Source organism: Ranitomeya imitator, chromosome 3 (genome assembly GCF_032444005.1).
Source record: "Ranitomeya imitator isolate aRanImi1 chromosome 3, aRanImi1.pri, whole genome shotgun sequence".
Taxonomy (NCBI): Eukaryota; Metazoa; Chordata; class Amphibia; order Anura; family Dendrobatidae; genus Ranitomeya; species Ranitomeya imitator.
Window position 1 is genome coordinate 839,338,597 of NC_091284.1, and position 19,457 is coordinate 839,358,053.

General features: G+C 45.0%; 1 protein-coding gene across 1 annotated transcript in view; it reads right to left on the minus strand.

The window, feature by feature from the left end:
• The window catches only part of LOC138671421 (sodium-dependent proline transporter-like), a 74,560-nt gene that overhangs the window by 40,666 nt on the left and 14,437 nt on the right, over positions 1-19,457 (minus strand). Inside the window, exon 2 of the mRNA XM_069759588.1 lies at positions 14,395-14,608. Within this exon, the coding sequence (XP_069615689.1) occupies positions 14,395-14,608 (214 nt within the window). The remainder of the gene's footprint in view (positions 1-14,394; positions 14,609-19,457) is intronic.

Genomic DNA, 19,457 nt, shown 5'->3' on the forward strand with positions numbered 1-19,457 from the left:
GTATGGCAGCAATAAAAAGGACTGCTGCACACAAAAGTGTGGACAGATAAACAAGAGAACTGTGCAGAAAGGAGCAACAGGTTTTTTGCTTTTAAAAAAGCAGTTGGTTTGCACAGCGGCGTACAAACAGCAATGCAGCTATCAGGGAGCATTATAAAGCAGCCTAATAAGCTACAGAGCTGAGGAAAAAAAATATAAACTCCACTGTCCCTGCAAAGAAAAGGTGGTGTTGGACAGTGGAAATCGCTACAGCACAAGCAGTTTCGGGGTTAATCTTCCCTCCCTAACTATATCCCTTCTTCTGATGAAGCTGCAGCAACCTCTCCCTATGCTCAGATCAGCAGAAGTAAGATGGCGGTCGGCGATTGTCATGATATGTACTTTTGCCCTGTCCTGTGTTTGAATAATATGCCATGTGATGTATGTAACTGTTCTCTGGTTTCTATTAGCTGTAATTTATGTATTTTCTTGGCTGGGAGTTCACCTGTAACAATATAGCCAACATAGAAGAGGATTCTTTACTGTTAGGGCAGTGAGAATCTGGAATTGCTTGCCTGAGGAGGTGGTGATGGCGAACTCAGTCGAGGGGTTCAAGAGAGGCCTGGATGTCTTCCTGGAGCAGAACAATATTGTATCATACAATTATTAGGTTCTGTAGAAGGACGTAGATCTGGGTATTTATTATAATGGAATATAGGCTGAACTGGATGGACAAATGTCTTTTTTCGACCTTACTAACTATGTTACTATGTTACTGTGTAATATGTCTCCTTCACCCAATACTTGGAGCCCTAAGCTATAATGTAATTAAGCTTTGTCAACACCACTAGTGGAGGAATAGCCATTCTTCCTCACAGCAGGTGGCTAGTCAAATGTACATATTACATAGAATACCTGGAGCCCACCAGTCTAGAATCTTCTGGTGGACCCAACCATTGAATAGAAGGTGTAACCCCTACCCCCCTTCATAGGCGGATCCCAGGAGCTCAGACAATCCATTCTTATTTTGAGATCAGATGTGAGTTGATCCTGGAAGGAGAAGGAGTGGGGATTCTTAGCTGAGGCAAGACCCCATGTCCATCTGTAACTGCAGAAGCGAATGGGGCGAGACTTGAGCTGAGGACATATCTCGTTCGTGAGATTGTTTTGGGATCCATTGGACTAATTGTGGACTATTGCTTTGTTACCTGGCACAAGGATTATCGGGAGGTGCCCCGAACCTGTTCCGTTGGACTAATTGTGGACTCTGTAGATCTACCTGCATGTGTTGTTCCAGCGTTCTTGATAATAAACCTGTTGAATCAACCCTCGGCCTGTTGTCCCTTCTTGCTCTGCCGTACACCCCGTCACAAACTGGTGGCAGCAGAGGGATGAGAGCAGAAGGAATGGAGGACAAAGGCCCATCAACATCGGGAACCAACACCGCAGAGTACAAGAACTGGACTTTGGGGAGCCTACAATCAAAGGCCCGGGAAGTAGGAGTCCGTTTTAAGGGACTCTCCAAGGAGCAGCTTATTGAGGCTTTGGAAGGAGTTCGCCTGCAAGATGACGCTGAGGAAGGATCCTCACAGCAAATGGAGGAAAGACTGCAGCCAGAGGTAAATACCCAAAAAAGTCAGTGGGTTGTGTGGTACGAGGAGGAGTTGGCATTGCTGGGAGAAGAGGCCACCATAGACTATAAGAAAGAGGCCATTCACCGAGCTCAAGAGAGGGAGAGGGAGGCCATTCACAGAGCCGAGGAGAGAGAGAGGGAGGCCATTCACAGAGCCGAGGAGAGGGAGGCCATTCACAGAGCCGAGAACAGAGCTCAGGAGATGGCATTGCTGGAGAGGCAGATCGCTTTGGAAGCAGCTAGAAGCTCCAGACAGACTCTAACCCCAGCACCCACCATGAGGGAACTCCCCAGAGTGTCCCGCAAAGACTTGAAGCCCTTTAATGAGGCTGCAGGCGACATTGAGGGCTTCTTCCAGGACTTTGAGAATCAGTGTCGATTAATGGAAGTCCCGGAAAGGGACCGAGTCCGACATCTGGTGGGGCTCTTAGAGGGTGGAGCTGCCGCAGCCTATAGAGCTATGGACCCTCAGGGGAACTGTGAGTATGCGGAGATTAAACTGACTATTCTAGAACATTATGCTGTTACCCCAGACACTTACAGGACTCAGTTCCGTACTTTAGCCTGTGATGAGGAAGTGTCTTTCAAGATGTATGCCCACAGACTAAAACAAATATGTCATCGCTGGCTGGAGGCAGAGGAGGCCTTAACCTGGGAGACCTTCCTCCAGGTTATCCTAAAAGAGCAGTTTTACTTCAAGTGCCCTGCTGAGATCCGGGAATGGGTGCGTGAGAGGAGTCCAGCCACTGTGGAGGAAGCTGCAGCTCTACCTGATGAGGCTCTCACCATCAAGCCTCAGTGGAGGGTTCTGTTGGAGGATGGAGAGAGGCCTACCAGCTCCACAACACCGGTGGCCCCCTGTTCTTCTGTCCCCATTGTTCCCCGTTCCTCTAAGCCACCACCTCATGCTGATACCCGTGTAAATGTGCCTCCAGTTGCTTCTACTGCGTTTTCTGGAATACGACGAGGAGAGGAAGTAGCAGAGCGCAGGTGTTATGGTTGTGGGCATCCGGGGCATCTGCAGGCCTCATGCCCAGCCAGCCCATGGAGGAGTCGTCCTCAAAACCCTACAGCACCTTCAGGTGGGGGCCAGCCTCCAGGTTCCCTTACCCCTCGCCCAAGAGGACGCCTTGGATGGAGTGAGACCCAGCACAGATGCTATCGATATGGACAGCCGGGGCATCTGCAAGCCTCCTGCCCAGCTGTTCAAATGAGGATTAATCCTGTACCCAGTCGTATTATTATGTACAGCCAAGTGCCATGGAGGACGACGTGTCACCACTACGTGAGGACTGGCCTTGTGCCTCACCCACCCATGTTGCACCACTAGGAGTTTATGGTGTGCGACCCGCAGCTATGACGACTTCTGCTCATCGAGGTAAGCACTTGCAGGAGGTCGTGCTGGATGGACAGAGACTTATTGGATTTTGTGACTCAGGGGCTTTCCTCACACTGGCTGATTCCCAAGTGGCTCGGCCTGAGGCAATCCATCGAGGACCTGGGATTGTCATTGAACTGGCTGGTGGACAAAGGAGGACTATTCCCACAGCCACTGTGGATCTGAACTTTGGTTTTGGGGTCAGGCGATGTGTGGTCGGGGTGATGGGTGGTCTGCCTGCAGATGTTCTCCTGGGCAATGATGTGGGAGAGCTACGATGCCAATTTGTGGCTGCATGAAGCCACATGTAAGTTACGCTCTGCCTGTGTGTTCTTAACCAGCGACCTGTTGAGGTCCCTGGTACGTACACAAATTGGGAGGGGAAGGGATTGTCATGATATGTACTTTTGCCCTGTCCTGTATTTGAATAATATGCCATTTGATGTATGTAACTGTTCTTTGGTTTCTATTAGCTGTAATTTATGTATTTTCTTGTGCTGGGAGTTCACCTGTAACAATGTCTCCTTCCCCCAATACTTGCAGCCCTAAGCTCTAATGTAATTAAGCTTTGTCAACACCACTAGTGGAGGAATAGCCATTCTTCCTCACAGCAGGTGGCTAGTCAAATGTACATACTACATAGATTAAGCGGAGCCCACCAGTCTAGAATCTTCTGGTGGACCCAACCATTAAATAGAAGGTGTGACCCCTACCCCCCTTCATGGGCGGATCCCAGGAGCTCAGACAATCCATTCTTATTTTGAGATCAGATGTGAGTTGATCCTGGAAGGAGAAGGAGTGGGGATTCTTAGCTGAGGCAAGACCCCACGTCCAGCTGTGACTGCGGAAGCGAACGGGGCGAGACTTGAGCTGAGGACATATCTCGTTGTTCGTGAGGTTGTTTTGGGATCCATTGGACTAATTGTGGACTATCGGGAGGTGCCCCGAACCTGTTCCGTTGGACTAATTGTGGACTCTGTAGATCTACCTGCATGTGTTGTTCCAGCGTTCTTGATAATAAATCTGTGGAATCATCCCTTGACCTGTTGTCCCTTCTTGCTCTGCCGTACACCCCGTCACAGCGTGCATGCCCCTTTATAGCCCCTGTGACGCCGCAAAAAGCAAGCCAATCACTGTCATGCCCTTCTCTAAGATGGTGGGGACCGAGACCTATGTCATCACGCTGTCCACACTCTGTGTCCATCTTCATTGGCTGAGAAATGGCGCTGAAAGAGTCATACAAAACACGACTTTGGTGCGAAGATCGCCGACCTCATGGCCGATCCCGCACTAGGATCGGGTCGGGTTTCATGAAACCCGACTTTGCCGAAAGTCGGCGATTTTTTAATTTGTCCGATCCGTTTCGCTCAACCCTACTCGGGTTTATTTCCTTTCTGAGTTTTGGAACAATACAAAAATAACAAGCAAATTGGACAGAAGTTCACACAAAATCCCCAAGATGGTCCGGACACAATTGTTGGCACCCTCAGGTTAATAATTGGTCACCCCCTGTGGAATAAATAACTGATCAGTCGCTTCCTATAACCATCACAAGCTGCTTCCTTCTCTCAGCCGGGATCTTGGACTCTTCTTACAATCTGCTCCGGATCTCTCCAATTTCGCCTTCTCCCAACATCGATTGTAAGATCTCTCCACAGGGAATCAATGGGGTTTAGATCCGGACTCATTGCTGACACTTCAGCTTTTGTTTGGGGTCATTGTGCTGCTGGAAGACCCGTGACGCAAACTCAGCTTTCTGACACTGGACACTACATTGTGACCCAAAATAATAGTAATATTCGGATTTCATGATGCCTTGCACAGTCACGGCACTCAGTCACATAGGTAGAAAAACAACCCCAAGACATCTTGAATCTCCACCATATTTGACTGTAGGTACTGTGTTCTTTTCTTTATGGGCCTCATTCTTTTTCAGTAAACAGTAGAATGATGTGCTTTACCAAAAAGATTTATCTTGATCTCATCTGTCCACAACATGTTTTCCCAGAAAGATTTTTGGCTTAGTCACGTACATTGCGGAAATCTGCAGTCTAGCTTTTTTATGTCTCTGTGTCAGTAGTGGGGTCCTCCTGGGTCTCCTGCCATAGCGTTTCATTTCATTCACATGTGGACAGATAGCCTCATGGTGCATCAGTGTTAGCATGAACTATGTGCGCACGTTGGGTATTTGCTTGCAGAAATTTCTGCAAGGTTTCTGCATTTCTTGACAGGAATAACGCACATTTTTGGTGCATTTTTGTACAGCAATGAAGGCTTTTTTGAGCTAACTAAAGATATTTAAAAAAAATGTTTTGATGTAATTTCTTGGTTCAACACCACCATTTTCATGCTGATGCAGTAGTAGGGCTTGGTGTCAGCCGCTGTCATTGACACCTAGCTCGAGGCTTAGTAATGAAAAGGTCTCAGCCCGACACCCTCATTACTAAACCAATAACACACACGCTGTCACCAGCCTATGTAGGAGCGTTAACAGAACAAACATACATAGGCTGTAACCAGACAGCAACTGTTAATTTTAAAAGGAAAAAAAATTTGCCCGGGCTCCCACGTAATTTTAATAACCAGCAGAGGGAAAGCTGACGGCTGATGTTAATATTCTGGCCAATAGCTAAGAAGGTTTCCAGGTTATTAATATCAGCTCACAGCTCTTTGCTTAGACTTTACTGGCTAGTTTACAGGGGATCCCCAGAAAAAGAATGGACATAGGGTACCCCTATAAAGCAGCAAAGGCTATGCAGACAGGTGCAGGCTGATATTAATGCCTAGGAAGGGGCCATGGATATTGGCCCCTCCCAAACTAAAAACATCAGCTCTCAGCCACCCCAGAAAAGGCACCTCTATAAGATGAGCCAAATCTGGTGCTTAGCCTCGCTCTTCCCACTTGCCCTGTAGTGGTGGCAAGTGGGGTGATGGTTGGGGGGATTGATGTCACCTTTGTATTGTCAGGTGACATCAAGCCCACAGCTTAGTAATGGAGAGGAGTCTATAAGACACCTATCCATTATTAACCCCATAGTGATATTGTATAAAAGCACAGACTCCGGTGACCTCTCACAGTAGCTCAGTGACACACTGCGGGAGCGATCACCACCTGACACTGTATCGCCGGCGGCCGGGTAGAGTGGTCACATATCCCGAAGTGACTGTTCTACATGCGAGATCATTGTGGGATGATCTTGATTACCTGGATGATATGTTGGTTTATTATTTTACATTATTTCTAGGAGATGAGGGCGTTGGGTATTGGGCGTTAAGGTGAGCATGATGTGTTTTTTTTTTATTTGAATATTTGTGTTTTTTAACTGTGAGCACAGACGCCGGCAGATGAGACTACGTCTCTCAATAGTCGCAGCTGCCATCACTGTTATCAGTGACAGCAGACGTAGGCTGATGGGAGCAGTAGTCTCATCAGCCCACGCCTGCGGGTCACAGTCACGTTGACATATGCCAGCATGATCCCACAGCGCTCTGACCAACTTTAAAAAACAATAAACCTTTATTAACTCATCTACCAATGTCCTTATTTTGGGACGCCTAATCTTTAGCTTCTAGCAACTAAGATTTTATCATTTTTATAATTAGGTCCAATTTTTTGTGTTGTGTTTGTAAAATGAATGTTTTCAAAATAGGAGATCATGTCATTGTCATTTTTAAATGAATATTGGGACGCCCTTTTCGGAAAAATCCGTACTTGTAAAAATTTTAATTTGGCAAGTAATGGGTTATTAACAGTTCATCTTATGACAGTGTGTATATAGATAATAAAAATTAAAAATTGTTGCCAAAAAAACGCGCTCCCAGTTTTTCGTATAAATAATTGAAAGATAGAAATAAAGAAATGCTACCAAAAAAGATTAGAAATTATACAAATAATTATACATCCATGTTTTAATAATCTTTAACCCCTCTGTGACCTTAGACGTACTATCCCGTCGAGGTGCCCTGGGCTTATCTGACCCTGGACGGGATAGTACGTCATAGCCGATCGGCCGCGCTCACGGGGGGAGCGCGGCCGATCGCGGCCGGGTGTCAGCTGCTTATCGCAGCTGACATCCGGCACTATGTGCCAGGAGCGGTCACGGACCGCCCCCGGCACATTAACCCCTGGCACACCGCGATCAAAGATGATCGCGATGTGCCGGCGGTACAGGGAAGCACCGCGCAGGGAGGGGGCTCCCTGCGGGCTTCCCTGAGCCCCCCGCAGCAACGCGATGTGATCGCGTTGCTGCGAGGGTCTCCTCACCTCCCTCCCTGCTCGAGCCCCGGATCCAAGATGGCCGCGGATCCGGGTCCTGCAGGGAGGGAGGTGGCTTCACAGAGCCTGCTCAGAGCAGGCACTGTGAAGCAGCCTGCACTCCTATCAGATCAGTGATCTGACAGAGTGCTGTGCACACTGTCAGATCACTGATCTGTGATGTCCCCCCCTGGGACAAAGTAAAAAAGTAAAAAAAAAAATTTCCAAATGTGTAAAAAAAATAAAAAAAAATATTCCAAAATAATGAAAAAAAAAAAAAATATTATTCCCATAAATACATTTCTTCATCTAAATAAAAAAAAAAAACCAATAAAAGTACACATATTTAGTATCGCCGCGTCCGTAACGGCCCGACCTATAAAACTGGCCCACTAGTTAACCCCTTCAGTAAACACCGTAAGAAAAAAAAAAAAAAAACGAGGCAAAAAACAACGCTTTATTATCATACCGCCGAACAAAAAGTGGAATAACACGCGATCAAAAGGACAGATATAAATAACCATGGTACCGCTGAAAGCGTCATATTGTCCCGCAAAAAAAGAGCCGCCATACAGCATCATCAGCAAAAAAATAAAAAAGTTATAGTCCTGAGAATAAAGCGATGCAAAAATAATTATTTTTTCTGTAAAATAGTTTTTATCGTATAAAAGCACCAAACCATAAAAAAATGATATAAATGAGGTATCGCTGTAATCGTACTGACCCGAAGAATAAAACTGATTTATCAATTTTACCAAACGCGGAACGGTATAAACGCCTCCCCCAATAGAAATTCATGAATAGCTGGCTTTTGGTCATTCTTCCTCACAAAAATCGGAATAAAAAGCGATAAAAAAATGTCACGTGCCCAAAAATGTTTTCAATAAAAACGTCAACTCGTCCCGCAAAAAACAAGACCTCACATGACTCTGTGGACCAAAATATGGAAAAATTATAGCTCTCAAAATGTGGTATTGCAAAAAATATTTTTTGCAATAAAAAGGGTCTTTCAGTGTGTGACGGCTGCCAATCATAAAAATCCGCTAAAAAACTCGCTATAAAAGTAAATCAAACCCCCCTTCATCACCCCCTTAGTTAGGGAAAAATAAAAAAAAATGTATTTATTTCCATTTTCCCATTAGGGTTAGGGCTAGGGTTAGGGCTAGGGCTAGGGTTAGGGCTAGGGTTAGGGCTAGGGTTAGGGTTAGGGTTAGGGCTAGGGTTAGGGCTAGGGTTAGGGCTAGGGTTAGGGCTAGGGTTAGGGCTAGGGTTAGGGCTAGGGTTAGGGCTAGGGTTAGGGCTAGGGTTAGGGCTAGGGTTAGGGTTGGGGCTACAGTTAGGGTTGGGGCTAAAGTTAGGGTTAGGGTTTAGATTACATTTACAGTTGGGAATAGGGTTGGGATTAGGGTTAGGGGTGTGTCAGGGTTAGAGGTGTGGTTAGGGTTACCGTTGGAATTAGGGTTAGGGGTGTGTTTAGATTAGGGTTTCAGTTATAATTGGGGGGTTTCCACTGTTTCGGCACATCAGGGGCTCTCCAAACACGACATGGCGTCCGATCTCAATTCCAGCCAATTCTGCGTTGAAAAAGTAAAACAGTGCTCCTTCCCTTCCGAGCTCTCCTGTGTGCCCAAACAGGGGTTTACCCCAACATATGGGGTATCAGCGTACTCAGGACAAATTGGACAACAACTTTTGTGGACCAATTTCTCCTGTTACCCTTGGGAAAATACAAAACTGGGGGCTAAAAAATAATTTTTGTGGGAAAACAAAAAGATTTTTTATTTTCACGGCTCTGCGTTATAAACTGTAGTGAAACACTTGGGGGTTCAAAGTTCTCACAACACATCTAGATAAGTTCATTGAGGGGTCTAGTTTCCAATATGGGGTCACTTGTGGGGGGTTTCTACTGTTTAGGTACATTAGGGGCTCTGCAAACGCAATGTGACGCCTGCAGACCAATCCATCTAAGTCTGCATTCCAAATGATGCTCCTTCCCTTCCGAGCCCTCCCATGCGCCCAAACGGTGGTTCCCCCCCACATATCGGGTATCAGCGTACTCAGGACAAATTGGACAACAACTTTTGTGGACCAATTTCTCCTGTTACCCTTGGGAAAATACAAAACTGGGGGCTAAAAAATAATTTTTGTGGGAAAACAAAAAGATTTTTTATTTTCACGGCTCTGCGTTATAAACTGTAGTGAAACACTTGGGGGTTCAAAGTTCTCACAACACATCTAGATAAGTTCATTGAGGGGTCTAGTTTCCAATATGGGGTCACTTGTGGGGGGTTTCTACTGTTTAGGTACATTAGGGGCTCTGCAAACGCAATGTGACGCCTGCAGACCAATCCATCTAAGTCTGCATTCCAAATGATGCTCCTTCCCTTCCGAGCCCTCCCATGCGCCCAAACGGTGGTTCCCCCCCACATATCGGGTATCAGCGTACTCAGGACAAATTGGACAACAACATTTAGGGTCCAATTTCTCCTGCTAACCTTGGAAAAATACAAAACTGGGGGCTAAAATATAATTTTTGTGGAAAAAAAAATATTTTTTATTTGCATGGCTCTGCGTTATAAACTGTAGTGAAATACTTGGGGGTTCAAAGCTCTCACAACACATCAAGATGAGTTCCTTAGGGGGTCTACTTTCCAAAATGGTGTCACTTGTGGGGGGTTTCTACTGTTTAGGTACATTAGGGGCTCTGCAAACGCAATGTGACGCCTGCAGACCATTCCATCTAAGTCTGCATTCCAAATGGCGCTCCTTCCCTTCCGAACCCTCCCATGCGCCCAAACGGTGGTTCCCCCCCACATATGGGGTATCAGCGTACTCAGGACAAATTGGACAACAACTTTTGTGGTCCAATTTCTCCTCTTACCCTAGGGAAAATACAAAACTGGGGGCTAAAAAATAATTTTTGTGGGAAAAAAATTTTGTTTTATTTTTATGGCTCTGCATTATAAACTTCTGTGAAGCCCTTGGTGGGTCAAAGTGCTCACCACACATCCAGATAAGTTCCTTAGGGGGTCTACTTTCCAAAATGGTGTCACTTGTGGGGGGTTTCAATGTTTAGGCACATCAGTGGCTCTCCAAACGCAACATGGCGTCCCATCTCAATTCCTGTCAATTTTGCATTGAAAAGTCAAACGGCGCTCCTTCCCTTCCGAGCTCTCCCATGCGCCCAAACAGTGGTTTACTGCCACATATGGGGTATCAGCGTACTCGGGACAAATTGGACAACAACTTTTGAGGTCCAATTTCTTCTCTTACCCTTGGAAAAATAAAAAATTGGGGGCAAAAATATAATTTTTGTGAAAAAATATGATTTTTTATTTTTACGGTTCTGCATTATAAACTTCTGTGAAGCACTTGGTGGGTCAAAGTGCTCACCACACCTCTAGATAAGTTCCTTAGGGGGTCTACTTTCCAAAATGGTGTCACTTGTGGGGGGTTTCAATGTTTAGGCACATCAGTGGCTCTCCAAACGCAACATGGCGTCCCATCTCAATTCCTGTCAATTTTGCATTGAAAAGTCAAACGGCGCTCCTTCCCTTCCGAGCTCTCCCATGCGCCCAAACAGTGGTTTACTGCCACATATGGGGTATCAGCGTACTCGGGACAAATTGGACAACAACTTTTGAGGTCCAATTTCTTCTCTTACCCTTGGAAAAATAAAAAATTGGGGGCAAAAATATAATTTTTGTGAAAAAATATGATTTTTTATTTTTACGGTTCTGCATTATAAACTTCTGTGAAGCACTTGGTGGGTCAAAGTGCTCACCACACCTCTAGATAAGTTCCTTAGGGGGTCTACTTTCCAAAATGGTGTCACTTGTGGGGGGTTTCAATGTTTAGGCACATCAGTGGCTCTCCAAACGCAACATGGCGTCCCATCTCAATTCCTGTCAATTTTGCATTGAAAAGTCAAACGGCGCTCCTTCCCTTCCGAGCTCTCCCATGCGCCCAAACAGTGGTTTACTGCCACATATGGGGTATCAGCGTACTCGGGACAAATTGGACAACAACTTTTGAGGTCCAATTTCTTCTCTTACCCTTGGAAAAATAAAAAATTGGGGGCAAAAATATAATTTTTGTGAAAAAATATGATTTTTTATTTTTACGGTTCTGCATTATAAACTTCTGTGAAGCACTTGGTGGGTCAAAGTGCTCACCACACCTCTAGATAAGTTCCTTAGGGGGTCTACTTTCCAAAATGGTGTCACTTGTGGGGGGTTTCAATGTTTAGGCACATCAGTGGCTCTCCAAACGCAACATGGCGTCCCATCTCAATTTCTGTCAATTTTGCATTGAAAAGTCAAACTGCGCTCCTTCCCTTCCGAGCTCTCCCATGCGCCCAAACAGTGGTTTACTGCCACATATGGGGTATCAGCGTACTCAGGACAAATTGGACAACAACTTTTGAGGTCCAATTTCTTCTCTTACCCTTGGAAAAATAAAAAATTGGGGGCAAAAATATAATTTTTGTGAAAAAATATGATTTTTTATTTTTACGGTTCTGCATTATAAACTTCTGTGAAGCACTTGGTGGGTCAAAGTGCTCACCACACATCCAGATAAGTTCCTTAGGGGGTCTACTTTCCAAAATGGTGTCACTTGTGGGGGGTTTCAATGTTTAGGCACATCAGTGGCTCTCCAAACGCAACATGGCGTCCCATCTCAATTCCTGTCAAGTTTGCATTGAAAAGTCAAATAGCGCTCCTTCCCTTCCGAGCTCTCCCATGCGCCCAAACAGTGGTTTACTGCCACATATGGGGTATCAGCGTACTCAGGACAAATTGGACAACAACTTTTTGGGTCCAATTTCTCCTGTTACCCTTGGTAAAATAAAACAAATTGGAGCTGAAGTAAATTTTTTGTGTAAAAAAGTTAAATGTTCATTTTTATTTAAACATTCCAAAAATTCCTATTAAACACCTGAAGGGTTAATAAACTTCTTGAATGTGGTTTTGAGCACCTTGAGGGGTGCAGTTTTTAGAATGGTGTCACACTTGGGCATTTTCTATCATATAGACCCCTCAAAATGACTTCAAATGAGACGTGGTCCCTAAAAAAAAATGGTGTTGTAAAAATGAGAAATTGCTGGTCAACTTTTAACCCTTATAACTCCCTAACAAAAAAAAAAATTGGTTCCAAAATTATGCTGATGTAAAGGAGACATGTGGGAAATGTTACTTATTAAGTATTTTGTGTGACATATCTCTGTGATTTAATTGCATAAAAATTCAAAGTTTGAAAATTGCGAAATTTTCAAAATTTTCGCCAAATTTCCGTTTTTTTCACAAATAAACGCAGGTACTATCAAAGAAATTTTACCACTATCATGAAGTACAATATGTCACGAGAAAACAATGTCAGAATCACCAGGATCCGTTGAAGCGTTTCGGAGTTATAACCTCATAAAGGGACAGTGGTCAGAATTGTAAAAATTGGCCTGGTCATTAACGTGCAAACCACCCTTGGGGGTAAAGGGGTTAAAAGATACATTCTAATCTTTTTTGGTAACATTTCTTTTTTTCTATCTTTCAATTATTTATATGAAAAACTGGGAGCGCATTTTTTTGGCAACAATTTTTTATAATTTTTATTATCTATATACACTTTCATAAGATGAACTATTAATAAAAGGTTTATTGTTTTTGTTTCGTGGTATTTCAACAAAATAATTTATTTCTCCGGATTTATTCGTTCTAGATTCCTTTACGAGTTTCACTGACTGTTCCGGAGGCTCGGCTGCAGCGTGGCCAAATGTGGGGTGCAGATGTCTCTACTTGCGGGTTCTCCCCGGATTCTCATCCTTTTCGTTTGGGAACCTCCTCGGGGGAGCGCTTGTAGTTTATACGATCGATAGTAATACGTTTTCTATTTATTAATTTTCTGTTTGATTTCCTGTAGCAGATATGAATTCATCAGTAAGAAGTTGAAACTTCCTTTATTTTGCGCTGACAAACACAGATTTGTGTCTGTTAATATTGGACTTTGACGTCACATGTCATGAGCGTTTGGCGCCGTTTTTTGAATCTTGCGTGTTCTTGAGGTGTGTCGGTGTATTGCTTCTTTGTGCTTTGTGTGGCATTTCCTGAAGAAGGGGTCATTGAGACCTTGAAACGCGTTGATAAACCACCATTACTACTTCATTAACTCTGGAACTGTATTATTGCGGCAGCGCAGAAGTAATCCACACTCTTTGTGTACAATGTTCTATTTGGTCGGTAGCCGTCCAGTGGATCTGCAGCAGCCGACATTTTGAGCCTTTACTTAGCACCACCAGGTGACCAGTTTTCTTGGGACATTATTGCATCAAATCTGTGGGATAAGACCCTATTTGCGCTTTTTCCATCCCTCGCTCTCAAAAACCCATGCTTAGTGTGGCACACACAGACACACAATGCAAAGACTGAATCAACGTTTCCCCTTTTTATCTGGTTTCAGGAGTGATTTTCATATTGCCTACACGTGTTACTCGCCACGGGTGAGTGTGAACGAGCATCGCATGCTTAGAATCATAAAATCATAGAATGTTAGAGTTGGGAGGGACCTCCAGGGTCCTCGTGCCCAACATCTTGCTCAATGCAGGAGTCACTTAACCATCCCAGACAGATGTCTGTATAGCCTCTGAAGACTTCCATTGAAGGAGAACTCACCACCTCTCATGGCCGCCTGTTCCACGCATTCCACTGTCAGCCTTCTAATATCTAATCTGTATCTTCTACCTTTAAGTTTCACTCCATTGCTTCTAGTCTTTCCTCGTGCAAATGAGAATAAAGATGATCCTTCTACACTGTGACAGCCCTTCAGATATTCGTAGGCAGACGTTAAGTCTCCTTAATAGCCATCTTGAAACAAAGTTGTTTACCCACGATTTTGGAAAGGTGTCAACAATTTTGTCCGGCTCATTTTTTGGATTGGGTGTGAAATTATGTCCAATTTGACTTTTTTCAGTTTTTTTTTTTTTTGTGTCGTTCCAATACACACAAAGGGAATAAACATTTTTTGGAACAATTTCAAGGTTGCCGTTGCCAACACTTTTGGCCATGACTGAATGTCAACAGAGGGGAAAGGGGCAGCCCAACGGCACATACTAGGAACTATTGACCACCAGACAGGACTTCCCCTCCGTTCACTCACCTCCTCCATTTCGGTAACACAGATATGGAAACCTCCAGACATTGCCCAGGCCGACAGAGTAGCCAATACACGAGAGCAGGAACTCATACTTTCCCCCCCAGGTCTCGCGGGGCGACTGGGATGGCAGGGTGGGGGCCACAGACTGGTTACGTGGTGGCGACTCTCTGGCATTGTCGCTTTCTGATCCTGGGATTTCCTGAACGGATGACGGCTCCTGAAAGAAAAGGGAGAAAAACGACATTATTATAGGGATAAAGCTCAATGCCAGTCTGCAGCTGATTCAGAGAAAGCTCCTGGCACCGTGCTGTGGGGAGGCCACTTTCACATCAGCGTATTACAGCCACATTTGTAGGCCGGTATTACGCCTGAGGATCTATGGTGTGGCACATTTCATAGATGCAAATCTGATTTTCTCCACATCTAGTTGTATTTTTTGTAACCGATCCTGCAGATTATGGACCTCGGGAATTAAACAATGTTACAGCAGGTGTGAGCAGATGGATAAGCTAGCCACCTTCTCTATGATGACCAAGGAATAGGAGAGGGGAATTTCCTATTGCCCAGTTCAGGTGCCCAGCCAGCCCCCTTGTACATTATGACCAATGAATCGAGAGATAAGGGGGATGGCTGATGCCCATATAAGTATCTAAGCCAGCCCCCTTGTACATTATGACCAATGAATCGAGAGATAAGGGGGGTGGCTGATGCCCATATAAGTATCTAAGCCAGCCCCCTCGCACACAACAGCAAATGTATAGACCGTAGGGGGAAGGTTTGTTTATTGAGTTGAGCAGCCAGACAGCCCCCGATCTTTAACCCCATCACGGATGAGGCTGGCTACGTGGAACAAAGGGTAGAAGTGGGTCTGCTGTGACCGACACCAATATCTGAAGATCGGGCAACTATTCTCTCTCCTATGTACAGTACTTTAAAAAAGGACACGCAAGTAAAATTCTGAGTGACAAATCACCAGCAGAAGTCACATAATTAGTACATTGTGGAGCGCCCCGTCAGGGCAAGGGGGTACTCGGTACCGGGTCCGTTCGACTCAAAGGGGGTGATGTCACGGTGGCAGACCTGGTCCGTGGCCCTGGGACGTCCGTATAAAAGGGAAAGGTCTTTAAAGGGATAGAGTTTATGTTTGTGACGCCACCTGTGGTATTCGGTCAGGGTGACCGACGCTGCTTTAAGGTTTGCTGGGGTGATGTTATGGCAGCTAGATGGTATACCTTCCCACAGGTGAAGTATGTCCCCAGGGCTTCAAAGTGTGTAGATGGTAGAATGGTGAGAGGCGCAGAGAAGAACGAGGACACAAGGTTGCAGTCTCTTTACTGAAGACTTCAGCATCCACAGTCCAGGGTACTAGATCACAGGGCAGGTAGGGTCCGGCCAGTTTGGAGACAAGTCCAGAGTCCCCTTGTCCAGGTGGAAATCAATAGCCTTCCCTTGCGCTGTAGTGGTGTAGTCCCTTACTGCATAAGCTTCAAATAAGGGCCTCACAGATGTGGTGTTTCTCTCTCTGTCCCCGGTAGTCGGATAGGACAAAACCCGTATGACTGGTGGCTTGAGGCTGTTTATAGGGACTCTAGCATGCCCCGGCCTCTGAGGGGTGCAAACGTGCCTCCTGGGTGTAGGTGCGGACAGGTAACCTGCAATTAGCTGTCCTGCCGGTATCTGAAGTAAGGCATAGAGGTCCTTACTACCTCGGTGTTCTGGCTACCGGTGTTCTGCGCCTCAGAAGGAGGCAGCCTGTTCGGGGCTGGTCCCCTTCTGGTATTCTCTCCTGTGCTTTGCTTTCCTTCCTGCAATACAATTCTGCCTTCAAAATGTCTCTTTCTGGGAGCTGCAGCTCTTAGGGCATGCACAGCTCCGTGGATCCTCCCCTCAGTCCTCTGACAGGAATTCGCTCCTGCCAGGAACAGTTTCTCTGAAGGTCTGACTAACTTTCCCTACAGACTACCAGATATAATATGTATTAGTAACCTAGTAAATAGGATCAAAAGCTCCCCCTGGTGGCCTGGAGTATGAATGTGTTGCATGTTTGTGATACCTGGATGCAGTTATCCTTCCTTGCCTCCGAACTTAGTATCACTCTCCCCTGGAGGAAAGCAATACCACTGTGATGACCAGGACCCTTGGGTGCCACAATTGCGTTATTTATTCTCAGTATAAGTAAGCTGTTCTGTGAATGTCTCAGGAGGTTTGTGTGAGAACATTAGGGATCAAACAGCATCATGAAAACCAAGGAGCTCACCACACAGGTCAGGGATAAAGTTGTGGAGAAGAGTAAAGCAGGGTTAGGTTATAAAAATAGCCCAAGTTCTGAACATCCACGGAGCACTGTGCAATCCATCATCCAAAAACGGAAGGAGTATGGCCCAACTGCAAACTTATCAAGATATGGCCGTCCACCTAACCAGACATCCCAAGAAAAGAGAGCATTAATGAGAGTAGCAGCCAAGAGGCCCATGGTCACTGTGGAGGAGCTGCTGAGATCTAAAGCTCAGGTGGGAGAATCTGTCCACAGGACGACTATTAGTCAAATTCGCCACAATTCTGGCCTTTATGGAAGAGTGGAAGAAGGAAGCTATTTTGAAAATAAGCCACAAGAAGTCCCATGAGCAGTTTGCTATAAGCCATGTATGGGACGCAGCAAGCATGTGGAGGAAGGGGCACGGTCAGATGAGACCAAAGGAGAACTTTTTGGGCTAGCTGCATAACTCTGTGTGTGGCAAAAAACTAACACTGCACAGTACCCTGAAAAAACCATCCCCACCATCACATATGGTGGTGGCAGAATCATGCTGTGGGGAGACTTTTCTTCAGCAGTGGCAGGGAATCTAGTCAGAGGTGATAAGAAGAATGCAGTGCAATTCCGAAAGAAAAAATGATAGACGCTGCAGAAGACTTGAGACTGGGGTGTTGGTTCACCTCCCAGCAGGACAATGACCCTGAACATCCTGTCATAGCTACAATGGATGGTTTAGGTCAGAGCATACTCATCTGTGTGAACGGTCCAGACCTAAATCCCAGAGAATCTGTGACAAGACAGGAAAATTGCTGATTGCTCCATCCAATCTCACTGAGCAAAAGCGAGGGTGCAAAGAAGAAGGGGCAAAAATTTCACTTCTAGATGTGCAAACCTGGTAGAGTCAGACCCCAAAAGACGGGAGCAGGAATTGCAACGGAAGGTGGTTCTATGAAATATTGATTCAGGTAGGGGTAAGCCGAAATGGCGAGGAACAACAAGGCCAATGAGACAAGAAGTGATGGAGACAATAGACTGTGAAATGATGGACAGGTCAGGAATAATATGATAAATCGCCTTATTTGTCAGGGATTGTAGCCAAGGAGGTCGTACCTCAACCTACTTGCTGCTGTTTTTGTATCAAACAGCTCCCTTCTGCCCCCTAACATCCAGACAATTATACGATTGACCGATGATCAACGGAGGAAGCCGCAAATGTTTCCACTAATAGGCTGGTTATCGGGGAACTAGCAGTGAGCGTATGGTGTATATACACCTCCGATTCCAACACATGGAATATATATATACAGTATAATATATATATATATATATATATATTCCATGTGTTGGAATCGGAGGTGTATATACACCATACGCTCACTGCTAGTTCCCCGATACTCCTGATACAGTCACTGCGAAGTCCACCATAACCCCAAACTACTCGCTGCTACCGCCAGTCGTTTATACAGGCTGATTGGAGGCCTGATTCTGGTAATGAATGGCTTCAGTATCAGAACAAAATGAACAGAACTATTACATTTTATATTTTATCCAAAACGATAGGCAGCATTATAAAAAAAAGATACAAAAGATTTTACAAAAGGAGACAAAACAGTACAGTATATACAATTGCAAAAAATTAATAAAGCAAAAAGAAACTTACTACACCGATCACAGATATATGATTCGGCCTAGCGAAAGAGAGCGCTTCATTTGAAGAACGTACAGCGAACGGGAATCATGCATATACCGATGTGTATCTCTCTACAGGAACACAGATCATAATTTGTCTTGAGCTTTTATCAGCACCTGAGTTACACCTACACCTCCCCCTCCACGGTGATGACCTCTTCTGGGCCGGGTTGTGGGATGTCCTCAGCCCTTCAGGATTTTATGAAATTCCCAACTTATGCGATAACTTCACTCCTGAAGATTGCAGAAGTTCAAGATTACTGACATTTTTTATCGGGATTTTATTTTTACCCAGAGACCAAGCAGGACATGGATGTTGTCAGTTATCTGGCCACTATGGATTTGGGGCTTATAGGCAGGTATTACTGTTATGAGAAAAAAAACATGCATCTTCTTCTCCGATTAGCCATGAAGCTGAAAATGTATGTCCCATCACTATTGGATCTAAACAAACTCCAATATTCATAACTTTCTTTCGAAGACAGACGTCTATTGTAAATGTATAAAATTTCCTGCGAGGGATAAAAAAAAAGGCTCGGATGACCGTGTAAATACGGGTACCTTTGCTCCAATCCTCTAAAGACCCTTTCCTGTCTTAACCATTTGGCCAATCTGTATACCTCCGTTTTACGTGCACAATACATTCTCCTCAACACCGCAGGGGTCCTTTATTTCCAAAAGGGTCTGGTTCACTTTACACTATACCCAACTCCTTTATCTCCATTGTACAGTCTACTCAAGACCCAGTCTGTCACCTGTTTTCCTGCCAGCTCTTCTACTGCAAAAGAGAGTGAAGAGGAGGATGAAAGCACCGAGATTTTAACATTTTCTATGACAAAGGGAATTGGTCACCATATTTGACCTACCTAACCTATTAATATGGTCATACAGATTATAGAATGCTGAAAACAGTCCTGTGTGTCTCATATCAGAGCTTTAGCTGCGGAGAAACCATCGTTTATGACTGAGGCAGATGACGCCTGGACGATAACTCTGCCTCCAGAGCTTGTTTTAAATATAAGGAGGAGTTACCAGTGTGACATGTAATGGCTAGAGATGAGCGAGCACTAAAATGCTCGGGTAGTCGTTGCCGGAACAGAGCAATTCCTAATACTCAACTGCT